This window comes from Scylla paramamosain, chromosome 33 (assembly GCF_035594125.1).
Source record: "Scylla paramamosain isolate STU-SP2022 chromosome 33, ASM3559412v1, whole genome shotgun sequence".
Taxonomy (NCBI): domain Eukaryota; kingdom Metazoa; phylum Arthropoda; class Malacostraca; order Decapoda; family Portunidae; genus Scylla; species Scylla paramamosain.
In genome coordinates this window covers 14,112,368-14,124,867 of record NC_087183.1, presented here as the reverse complement: position 1 = coordinate 14,124,867, position 12,500 = coordinate 14,112,368, and the positions used below count along the sequence as shown (strand labels likewise).

Genomic DNA, 12,500 nt, shown 5'->3' with positions numbered 1-12,500 from the left:
TTTTATATGAATTTTCAATCTCTCGCTTGCAAGACGAAAGTTGCATCTTTTGATATGAATTAAACATATACCACCACACTAAATGCATAAAAATTATAAACTAAAAACTAAATAATAATATACACATAAATATCTCATATCTTACTTAATAGAAAAATAAATTTAGTTTACGACAGAGACAGATCATACAGTAAACACGGAAATTTACGAGACAAGAAATCCTTTAGTCCCCGATGTAATAGATATACGCATTTATCACTGTATCGTAACATTTGGGTGATTATCGTACACAACATCAGCATAACACTAAACACATCAAAAAACATTAAAAAGTAGCGTTGATAAATGTAAGAATCACAGCAGCGTAGCAAGTCACGAGGAGAGCAGTGTTGTTGTCCCCAAGAAAGTGCCATTTCCACATCAGTCTTCGTTAGCTCTCACACCAGCCGCCTCGACAACCACAAGAACACATTAATTCGCCACAATCTGTTACGGCAGTACACTAACCGGCTGTAAAATTAGAGGACTGCTTTTTTATCCCGAAGAAAGTTGTATTCTCACACTAATTCTCGTTGACTGTCACATCAAACACCCTGAAAACACCAAGACTGCAATGAAATCACCAGCAAAATTTTTAGTTATCATTACAAAACACTAACAAATTATAGTGTCATCATAATTTATTCTCACGATGAAAGTTGCTTTTTTCACATCCATCGTGCATAAACAAGGAATAAAATTATCAGAAACTGCAAAAAAAAAAAAAAAGACGAATTCACCAGTAAATACGTCAAGTGTCACGGCAGTAAGGCTAACAAGTCATAACGTCAAAGCAAATGTCCAGACGAAAGTTGTGTTTGCACGTTGATTCTCGTTAAGTGTCACAGCAAACACCTTAAAAACACAAGACGACAACTTTAAATCAACAACAAAATCTTCAGGTACCATAAAAAAGAAAAAAAAAAAAAACACTGACAAATTTTGAAATCTGCCTTATTTATTTTATCGAGGAAAGTTGTATTTTCACCTTGATCCTCGTTGACTATCACCAGACACCTAGGAAAAGAAAAAAAGAAAAGAAAAAAGCAGCTATAAATGACCAACAAAATCTTAAGGTACCATAACAAAACACTAGCAAATTTTGGAATCTGCCTTATTTATTCTGTTGAGGAAAGTTATATTTTCACATTAATCCTGCCTAACTCTCACCAAACACTTCAAAAAAACGCGAGAAAATAACCGTAAATTGCTAACAGATCCGTCAGGTGTCATAGCAAAACACTAAGAAATCATAGCATCACCCTAATTTATTCTCACGAGGAAAGCTACATTTTTTTTTCTTTCACATCCATCACACATAAACGAGACACCAAAACACACCACGATCCACGAGGGAACATTAATTCACCAACACTACCACTACTACTACTACTACTACTACTACTACCACACCAAAACACTGACAGTCTGTGTAATCAAAACAGTCTATTTCCAAGCAGAAAGGTGTACTCTTTCCGTCAATTATCCTGAACCGCCACACCAGATGTCCCAAAAGCGCCCGAAAAAGAACTCTAGAACAACAACAATTCATCTATAAATCTGTCAAGTATTGTAACAGAACACTAACAATTTGTGGAATGAAGGCAGTTTATTTTGAAGAAGAAAGTTTAGTTTTCTTCATTAGTGTTTGTTAACCGTCACACTAACCACCAAAACAGTCAGAAAACAACGATGTAATTCAAGATTTTTCATTTTAACTTTACGACTAATCACTAAAAAATCATTAAAAAACTGAGAAATGATTTATTTTTCGCCAGGGAAGTTGCAGTTTTCCCATCAACTTAACATACGCTAAAAACATATAAAAAGAACCAAGAAAACGACACAAGCTCCCAAGTAAACCTCCCTACCATTACAATGAGGCACAACAATCCCTGGAAACTAAATAATTTACCTTTCACGCGCGTAGCTGCATTTTGGACATCAATCCTACACCAATAACATTAAAACACATAAAAAAAGAAGAAAAGAAGCAAAAAAATTCAACACCAAACTTTGCCAGCCTTTAAATCAGTGAAATAACAAGAAAACGAGAAAAAAGATATCAGTACACACAACTTCCCAGCTTTCAGACAAGTCAAAAACAAGAAAAAACAAGAAAAACTGTGCTCCCAGTCGAAAAACAATAAGAAAACAAGAAAAATAGATTAGCACACACACCTTCCTAGCTTTCATACCACTCAAAACAAGAAATCAAGAAAAAATAGCTTAGTACACCTCTGTATCTCTCAAACTAGTAAAAAAAAAAGAAAGAAAACAAGACAAAACTGAACCATTACAAAAAAAAAAGAAAGAAAACAAGACAAAACTGGACCATTACACCTCTCTAACTCTTAGCCTTGTACATGAACCACCTGACAAGCCCTAGAACATTACCTTTAATCACCCGCGTCATGCACACCTCAAAGGCAACATCCATCACCATCCCTCACCCACTTAAGGCAACAATTTCTAGCGAGAGGAGCATACAGCGGTGCGTTGCTTAATTTATGCTCCTCAACCACCAGCGCTCCTCCCACACCGTCTGTCTGTCACTTGTCTACTAACTTTCCCGAGATTTCTGCCTATTAATTCTCCCTGAGCCATCTGTCCAACCAGCTGGCTCGTCTGGCTCTCCGCCTCACTGATTGGCTTTCGCTCCTCGCACCGGGATCAGCTCGTGGCCAATAGGAGGATTAAATCGCCTCTTATATTGCGGCCAGTGGGATCCGGTCCTTTATAAGCAACAGGAAACCAGCGGGTAGTGTCACGTTTGATAGGTTTCCGCGGGTGTTGAAGGGGATTGGGTGTGGGCGTGATGGGCGCTTGATTAGAAAGGAAAGGTAGGGTACAGGTAGATATAGGTGTGATGGTAGGCTTGATCAGAAGGCAAGGATTGGGTACAGGCTGATTCAGTTGTCTTGTTTTACCTGTTGGGCTTACCTGTGAGAAAAGGATTGAGAGAGAGAGAGAGAGAGAGAGAGAGAGAGAGAGAGAGAGAGAGAGAGAGAGAGAGAGAGAGAGAGAGAGAGAGAGAAACTAACAAAAATAAAAATATACAAATAAACAAGTAAAGACAACTAAAACACACACACACACACACACACACACACACACACACACACACACACACACACACACACACACACACACACACACACACACACACACACACACCAAAAGATCATGACCACTGCCACGTAAGGTCGAACACAAATGACTCAAAGCTAAGGGAACTCCGGGGGCAGGCAAAGGAATGGAGTGACGCGCTGGTTCTTGAAGGGACGCAAGATCTGACCTGTCATCGCACGCCGCCCCGTTAGCTGGAACGTGACGCAAGAGGGGGAGGGGGGAGAGTAAGGGTCGCTGGACTTCCCTGTGAGCCTTGAGAAAGAGGGAGAGAGAGAGAGAGAGAGAGAGAGAGAGAGAGAGAGAGAGAGAGAGAGAGAGAGAGAGAGAGAGAGAGAGAGAGAGGCGGGGGGAGGGGAGACTGGGGGGTCAGGGATAGAGAGAGAATTTTTTTTGTTCTATTATTATCATTATTGTTTTTTTTTCTCTCTCTCTCTCTCTCTTTTTCTCTCTTTCTCAGTCTCCCTCAATGCACATAAGAATATGTAGCAAGGACACACACACACACACACACACACACACACACACACACACACACACACACACACACACACACACACACACACACACACACACACATCGATGCGTTGTATGTGTATTAGGGATTTCCATTGAAGGAGTCAGAGAGAGAGAGAGAGAGAGAGAGAGAGAGAGAGAGAGAGAGAGAGAGAGAGAGAGAGTCAGCGAGGGGTTGATGATGGCGGCGAGCTCAGTATCTCGGCGATAGTGGTACAGACTCCTCCTCTTTCTTCCTCCTCCTCCTCCTCCTCTTCCTCTTAACCTCGCACGCGCACCAGACAACTACTTTATATATGCTTTTTGTGCCGCTCTTGCGCTGCTCAGACAAAAAATAACCTTGTATCGTTGCAGTGTCCGCGAGAAAGACGCTGAGAAAATGTGCGCCGTGCTCTTGTCTCCGTAACTTGTGACTCGGAAAGACAGTGACGGTGACGGTGACGCTAAAGGCAGTGACAGAACACAATGAAAAGGAGCAGTAACGTATGTAAACCTCACGCCCTAGGATCACCCAATAGTAGAAGTGTGATACAGTATGGCATGGAAAACTAACTTATTGGAAACACAGAAGGAGGAGCGCAGCAGCAGAAGTGGTAGTAGGAGTAGCAGAAGGGTGGTTAAGAATGGATCTGGGCCCCGTGAGGACCATATAGCGATTTCAAGTGACAGTAGCAGAAATATTGAGGCTTCCTACTGGACTCAGCCACTCTGGAACCTTGAAAAAGCAGCAGAAGTCGCAGAAGAAGTGGCAGAAGGAATGTTAAGAATGGATCTGCGCCTCGTGAAGGACATACAGCGATTCCAAGTGACAGTATAAGTAGTGAGGCTTCCTACGGGACTCAGCTACACCGAAGTAGAAGCAGAAGTAGTAGAAGGAGTAGCAGAAGCAGGGATACCAAGAATATCACTCCTTAAGTTCCTTCGTCAGGTTAATCTAAGGCTTCCTATTGGATACGGCAACTCAGGATTCCCGAAATAGACAGCGGGAGGAATAAGAAGGACCACAACAAGAATACTAAGGATACCACTATGCAGGATCCTTCGTCAGGCTACTCCAAGGCCTCCAGGGACGTGACCAAGCTCTCCTGCACTCTCCCACTCTCCCAAACACTCACTTGTTGAACGACTTCCTCTGCGCCAAACAAGATTCAACAGACTTCCTGCCTCCTTCATCGTCTCCACCTCCTCCTCCTCCTCCTCCTCCTCCTCCTCCTCCTCCGTCTCCTCCTCTTCCTGCCCCATCATCGCTCTCCTCCGCCTTCCGTCTCACCTGCCCACCTGACCCAGACACCACGTGACCTTTGCCTGGGTGGCCCGTCTGAGGATTATTTCTGTTAGCCAGAGAGAGAGAGAGAGAGAGAGAGAGAGAGAGAGAGAGAGAGAGAGAGAGAGAGAGAGAGACGCGTAAGTTTCGAAACGCATCAGGAAGTTTAGTAGCAGTCTCCCTCCCGCCATTTCTTGCCTCCGGTGGGTTCAGTTCCCGACGGAGGCTGAGAAGAGGCGCACGAGAGCGAGGCGGCACGAGGACACGGCGAGTCGGCGGCACGCAAGGCTGGAGGACGGACGGGCGATCACACCTCCCTGCTCCCTCCTTCAGGCTCTTCCTCCTCCTGTCGCGCCGTCAGGAGAAGCGTAGAGCCAACACGCTGCGCGCTGCCAAGATTAAGTTCAAGGAGTGGAGTGCCTACGGACAGACACTGACCTTTCAGCGACCTAGTGACGGAGGAAAATTGGGATTATTTGCATACCTATTAATTTGAAGATCAGTGACATTTATAGCTACTGACAAAGGGAAGTTAGATTTACCCTTAATTTGGAGACCAGAGTGATCTTTTGTCTACCTACTGACGAAGGGAAATGAGGTGCTAAGGTTACTTTCAATTTGAAGACCAGTGTGACCTTTTTCGCTTACTACTGACGAACGGAAAAATACTTCGCTATCTAAAGGAGAACAGTGCAAAAAAAGAGAGAAAAATACATGTGTGTCGACTCACAGGAAGAGAGGCACGGAAAAGAAGTGAAAAAAAAAAAATCTTCGCTTACCTGAAGGAGGAAAAAAGGTGTAGAAGAGAGAAGAGGAAAAGATCTTCATTTACTTGAAGGAAGAAAAAACAATCAAAGAAACAAACAGCTGAATGAAGGAGAGAAAAGTAGCTGTGTGTGACGCTGATAGATAGAGAAAGAAGCAAACAAAAAGTAAAGCTTGAGAGAGAAAGAGAGATATCAGTAAAGCTTGAGAGACCGAAAGAAATAACGAAAAGTAAAGCTTGAGATACAGGGAACGCTTCAGAGAGAGAGAGAGAGAGAGAGAGAGAGAGAGAGAGAGAGAGAGAGAGAGAGAGAGAGACTCCTAAGTGTTCCGGAGTGTCGAGCTGACCACTTGAGTACATTGATTCGAAGCACGTGGAGCTTCATACTATCGATCCCGCTGCTTCAAGACAAACACACGAGAGAGAGAGAGAGAGAGAGAGAGAGAGAGAGAGAGAGAGAGAGAGAGAGAGAGCTGAAAATAAACACTGCAAAAAGATCGTAATAATTCGTAAAAGGAGTCGGTAAAAATAAAGAAGAGACACAAGAAGAATTGCAATTAAGACCGAGAAAAAAAGAGGAAATAAGAAAGAGGATAGGAAACACTAAAACAACTCAGGAAAACAGTGAGGCGTGGTAAGAAATGTGTAAGAGATAAAATATTTGAACAAAAATTACTGGAAAATAGAACATAGTGAAACAAAACAAGAAGAAAAATAGAAGACAAAAAAGAAAGATTAAGATAGGAAAGAGTGGAAGAAAATAAGCATAGATGAAAAATACGAACGCCACAACAGAATAAATGAATATAAGCTAAAAAAAAAAAAACGAAATAAAAGAAAACAGTAAGAAGAATAAAAGAGACAACAGAAAACGTAAGAGAACAAAGGAAGAAAACTAAATATAGAGAAGATTACTAAAACAAATAAAAACCGTGTAACAGAAAGAGATAGAAAAGTAAGAAGAGAAACTATCACATCTTTTTCCTTATCTTTCTCGTCTTCCTCGTCACCGTGAGAATGGTTGAAGATCTGGACTTCCCTGTCATCGTCCGCCGTCGTCGCCTGTACTCGGTAGGTTCAAGGGTTCGAATCCCACTTAAACATCACTTACTTTTTTTTTAACAGGATCCAGCACCACTAATAAAAGGATTTGATGTTTTAAAAGTGGTCATGTGTTTAGATTGTATTGTTTGTGATTGCTGTGTGTGTTTAGTGTATTTTGTGTCTGAGAGAGAGAGAGAGAGAGAGAGAGAGAGAGAGAGAGAGATGAAAGCAGTGTTGGTCAGGCTGAACTAAATTTCAGACACACAAGACCTTCTCTCATTAAATGCAATTACAACATTATGAGGTTTCGCTACAACAACAAAAACTACTACCACTACCACTACTACTACTACTACTACTACTTCTACTACTACTACTACTACTACTACACATGATCAACAACAACTATTACTATTGCTGCTGCTGCTGCTGTTACTACTACTACTACTACTACTACTACTACTACTACTACTACTACTACTACTACTACTACTACTACTACTACTACTACTACTACAAGAACAACAACTATTATTACTGCTGCTGCTACTACTACTACTACTACTACTACTACTACTACTACTACTACTACTACTACTACTACTACTACTACTACTACTACTATAACACCATCTGTCCTCCCTAATACCATTTTTATTACCACAACAATTCACTAACCACTAAAATCTCTCTTTCCCTTCCCTTCACTACCATTAACATTACCATAACTACCACCACCACCACTACCATCACCACCATCACTATCATCACCACCACTTTGTTGTTTTATGAATAATTTGATAATGAGCAACAGCAGATGAAGAAAATGAGTAAAGTTTTCTTCTTAATGGGAAGAGAAATACGAAAAAATAATGGAAGAAAACACAGAGAATAAAAGTACTAGTAATTTGTTCTCAGCACGATTTTAAAGAGAAATTTTAAGACTGGGAGATAAGAACTGGGGAAGAGAGAATTTGGTATTATGAAAAGATTGAAAGCAAGATAAGAAGAGAGAGAGAGAGAGAGAGAGAGAGAGAGAGAGAGAGAGAGAGAGAGAGAGAGAGAGAGAGAGAGAGAGAGAGAGAGAGAGAGGTGGGGGGAATAGTGGTAATAATGATGATGGTAATGGTGAATAACATGAAAGTGGCGAATATTCATCTTCTTCATGAATAATAAAAAAAAAACTGCTAATAACACAATAAACAACAACAACAACAACAACAACAACAACAGCAACAGCAACAACTTTCCCTCAATTTCCGACATGCAAAATAAAACAGCAATTTAAAAACGTTAAAACAAACAAACAGGAAAGGGAAAAAAAAAAACATATGTTGCCGAGTTGACCAAATTGGAGGAAAAAAAGTAGGTAAGGGAAAAAAAACCAGCATCTGTCCGTTTTCTCCTAATTTGTGTGTTTGTTTGTATGTTTTCATTACAGTAATTGAGGCTTTCATTATTCGGTAGCGTATCAGAGAGAGAGAGAGAGAGAGAGAGAGAGAGAGAGAGAGAGAGAGAGAGAGAGAGAGAGAGAGAGAGATGCAGTTATATCTCCATCTCCTTACACACAGTTTCATTATTTTGTACAACTCTCTCTCTCTCTCTCTCTCTCTCTCTCTCTCTCTCTCTCTCTCTCTCTCTCTCTCTCTCTCTCTCTCTCTTCCTTATCGCTGACAATGACCTTTAATTGTACCATAATTGCATCACCACCACCACCACCACCACCACCACCACCATGACAATCACTATCATTGTATTTTTTTCCCCGCCTTTAATTCTCCTCCTTATTTCCTCCTTCGTAGTGGATTTTGTGGCTCTATAAATGGTGGTGTTTGTGGTTGAGCCTGGAGAAGGAGGAGGAGGAGGAGGAGGAGGAAACAGTGAGGTGTGTAGCAACAGGTGTGGCTAATGGTAGTCCTCCTCCTCCTCCTCCTCCTCCTCCTCCTCCTCCTCCTCCTCCTCCTCCTCCTCCTCCTCCTCCTCCTCCTCCTCCTCCTCCTCCTCTCTCTCTCTCTCTCTCTCTCTCTCTCTCTCTCTCTCTCTCTCTCTCTCTCTCTCTCTCTCTCTCTCTCTCTCTCTCCCTTTGAACCTCTTGCGGTGCTCTTCACTCTCCTTTTTACGGTTCTCATTCCCACTCTCCCTCTCTCCCAGGCCCTCGTGACACGCCCTGCAACCTCTCACTCCCTCTCACACTCGTACACTCTCACACACCTATAAATATTCATTCCCTTATCCTCTTTTCCTTTTTTTTCCAGTTTTTTTTTAATTCTTTTTACTTATTGTGATTCTTCTTCTCCTTGATTTCTGTCACTTTTCTTTTTGTCTTATTTTTCTCTCCTTTTGCTTTTTTCATGTTTTTTTTTGTCTTGTCTCCGTGTTTCTCTTGTTTACTTTTGTATTTTTGTTTATTTTAATGTTTTTCTCCACTTCTGTACAGTCTTTCTTCTTTTATTTGCCCTCTTTTCCTATCTCCATATTTGTTTTATCATTTTTCAGCCTTTCCTGTTCTCCTCTCCACGTTTCTCTCATATTTTTACATTTTTATCCATTTTTTAATTTTTTTTCTTCACTGTTCCATATTTCTTCCCTTTATTCCTCCATAACCATCCATACCTTCCATTTTCTTTGTTTCTGGCGCTTCATTCTATCCGTTTCTCTTTCACAACTTCCACGTAATCACATATCTTCCATTTATCCCTCCATTATCATCGCTTCCCTTCCCATGCCTTACTTTCTCTTGCTCCCACTTTCCCTCACTTTTTCCTCCTTTTTGTCCTCTGCAGACCTCCACCTAACCACATTTCTCCCCCTTGCCTTCACTCACTTTTCCTCCAACACCTCTGCCTCATTATTTCTCATTTTTTTCCACTTTCCTGTGCTTCTCCATTATAATTTTCTTTGCCGCTCCTTACTTTCACTTACTTTCCTTTATTTTTCTTCCCTGCAGGATTTCTTTACTTAGACTTCCATTTCTTCCTTTCACAGACCTTCACTGCATCACTTTTTCCCTTTTAATCCTTCCTTTATACTTGGTTTTCCCTTCCTTACAACCATTTTTTATTTTTTTCATCTTATCCTGCATTTCTTTCTTCCACAAAACCTTCACTTCATCATTTTCCCTCATACACTTCCATTATCATCCTTTTGTTCCCATTTTCTTCACTTTTCTTTATTCTTCCCCTACAGATCTTCAACTAAATGAAATGCTCTACACTCAGACTTTTATTCTCCTTTTTATTCCGTTATTATTACTATTTTTCACTCCCACTCTCTTCTTTATGATTCAGTCTCCCCCTACAGGCCTTCAGCTAAAGAAAACTCTGTTCATTCAAATCTTAATTCACTTTTTTTCCAATGTTATTTTTTTTGTTGTTCTCACTCCCAGCCTCTTCTTAACGGGTGACACAGAGTCCAGAGAGAGCATGCTCGTATTGATAAACACTTTGCTTTCTTTTCTCTGGCCGCAACTATTTTCAAAGGCCACAGAGGTGATTAGCCACGTTCTCAAAAATGTTTCTCCCGTTAACAATACAGAAATCATGTTAATCTGTCACTAGAACCTTAAAAAAAAAAAAACATCCTTAAAACCTGTGCCACTAACTACACAGCCTTTTGAACGCAGTAGAGGTGGGGCGCATAAGTGTCTCAGGATACTTGTCTATCGGTGGCTCTGTGAGGTAGTGGCACTCCCGCCTTCTCTTCCTTGCAGGTGCTTGTAGCTTGGCACTCTCGTTTCTGGCACTTAGCGACCCCCCGGTGACTGTTTAATTATTTTCGCCTCTTGTTTTCTAGGAGCGGTTAGTGTGTGTGTGTGTGTGTGTGTGTGTGTGTGTGTGTGTGTGGGTGTGGGTGTGTCGGTGCGTGTGGGTGGGTGAGTGAGTGGGTTGGTGGGGGTTGGAGGTGTGTTTTTTATATTTGTTTTGGCCGAGATTTGAGGGAATGTCTGTGAATGTGAGAGAGAGAGGGAGAGAGAGAGAGAGAGAGAGAGAGAGAGAGAGAGAGAGAGAGAGAGAGAGAGAGAGAGCAGGGCACGTGATTATCCAGTATGAACCTGCTTTCCAATGTCACATATCTTGCTCCCCTTATTCTCTTTTCCGTCTCTCTACCTTCGCAAATCTCTCTCCTCCCCTCCTGCCTGCCCGCCTCACCTGTGGCTGCCCTTATTAATTATCTCACGCACATTACCTGTCTGCGTTAATCTTGACGAATCTCATGGTTTGTTCCAATTTTACTAAGTGTTTTATGGTTCGTTCTCCAAGTAAATGATAATGTTGGGTCGTTCTCCTGTTAGGTAACATTGTTTATCTAATCTTATCAACTTTTTTTTCGTCTTATTTTTTGTTTTCATGCTTAATTTTAATTTATCTTACCGTTTCTACTTAGGTTTCTTCTTATGCTGACAGAAGTTGCCTTTTTTTTGTTGTTATTTATTATTATGAACATTTTTCTACTTTCCGCTTTTAAATTTCATCATCAATAGAAAAAAAGGTGGATAGGTCTTAGATACATTAAGTGTTGAGTAGATAGACGGATAAGTCTAAATGGATTAGATGAAATAGGTTAGGTTATGTTATGTTAGGTTAGGTTGGGTTGGGTTAGGTTAGGTTAGGTAGGGCGGACAGGTGTGTGGGCGAGTAGGTCGACAGGTGCTCAGCTAATTAGGGAGGCGGAGGTGTGAAGAAGGAGACCGCGGTGGACGTGACCAGTTGTTGGCACCGTTTGTCCGAGAGAGAGAGAGAGAGAGAGAGAGAGAGAGAGAGAGAGAGAGAGAGAGGAGGGAGAGGGGGACCCAGGAAGAGGATGGATGCCAGTCCCCAAACACCTGGTCCCCACGCGCCATACCCCTCTCCACCCCCATGCCCCGCCCCGCCCCGCGTGCCCCGTGCCCACTTGGCTTGAGTGCCCGTTAGTTCTTGCCCCGCCACCGTCACAACTGTACCGTGCCGCCGCGCCCCACGCACACAGCGACACTGCGACACACCAGCGACGCCCCTACGCTTCGGGAACTGTGGCGCTGTCTTTGTGGTCCTTGATGGCATCTAAGGAATCCCTCGCGACGTCCTTGTCCTTGTTTCGCTGAGTTCTTGGTACAGTATGCGCTTCGCTCCACTGTGTGTACTGGCGCCGCCTGGTATTCGGTGTTCGACGTGTCTTTGTGGCCAGTGTGGCTGAAATATCTGTTTTTCCGGTGAAGTGGATCATTTGTGGTGCTGTGTGTTGGTTCTGCTCGCGGCTTCCCTGTGAGAGGCCGCCAGTCACGTGATGCTTGGGGGCAGTCATGAAAGAGGCAGTTCTTGTGCCATAAAAGCCTTCCTTCTCTTGGGGTCCTTTCTCACAGCTTCGTCAAGAGGGCCCGTGGTATAGGCTGGTGCGGCGCCCCCTCCTCCCCCTGCAAGCACTTCAACATTTTTTCATGAACTTTCATTGTTGTGAGTCGCCTGTCGTGTGACGGTGACTCGTTGCCAACCCTCACGGTCCGCTGGTGACGCCTTCACCCTCGCACCCACAGCGTACCCACGTGCCTCGCGCCGCGGCCATCAGGCACGCATCAAGTACCTCGCAAGCCAGCCACCGTACCCCGCAGCCCGCCTATCCCACACGCGTCTCATCTCAGTTTAAAGGAAGGACAATCCCCCGAGGCCGGGGCTATGATGAGGCAGCGGCCCTAGATAATGGGCTGCAGGAGGCGGCGTGAGAGGCGAGGGACGCGAGGTTTCGGGCAGCGTCATGTGGCCCCGCTGG

The 12,500-nt window shown here is 42.9% G+C and overlaps 1 protein-coding gene across 15 annotated transcripts in view; it reads left to right on the top strand.

The window, feature by feature from the left end:
* The window catches only part of LOC135089427 (microtubule-associated serine/threonine-protein kinase 3-like), a 271,594-nt gene that overhangs the window by 75,874 nt on the left and 183,220 nt on the right, over positions 1 to 12,500 (top strand). For 3 of the 15 annotated variants that reach the window (XM_063984987.1, XM_063984990.1, XM_063984988.1), the window contains exon 2: positions 4,039 to 6,785. The exons of 2 other annotated variants lie outside the window; for them this stretch is intronic. In XM_063984987.1, coding sequence (XP_063841057.1) covers positions 6,732 to 6,785 — 54 coding nt within the window. In that variant the 5' untranslated portion in view covers positions 4,039 to 6,731. Of the gene's footprint in view, positions 1 to 3,897; positions 6,786 to 11,651 lie in introns of those variants that run through there. 10 more of the 15 variants (XM_063984979.1, XM_063984971.1, XM_063984980.1 and 7 more) reach the window with 7 other exon arrangements.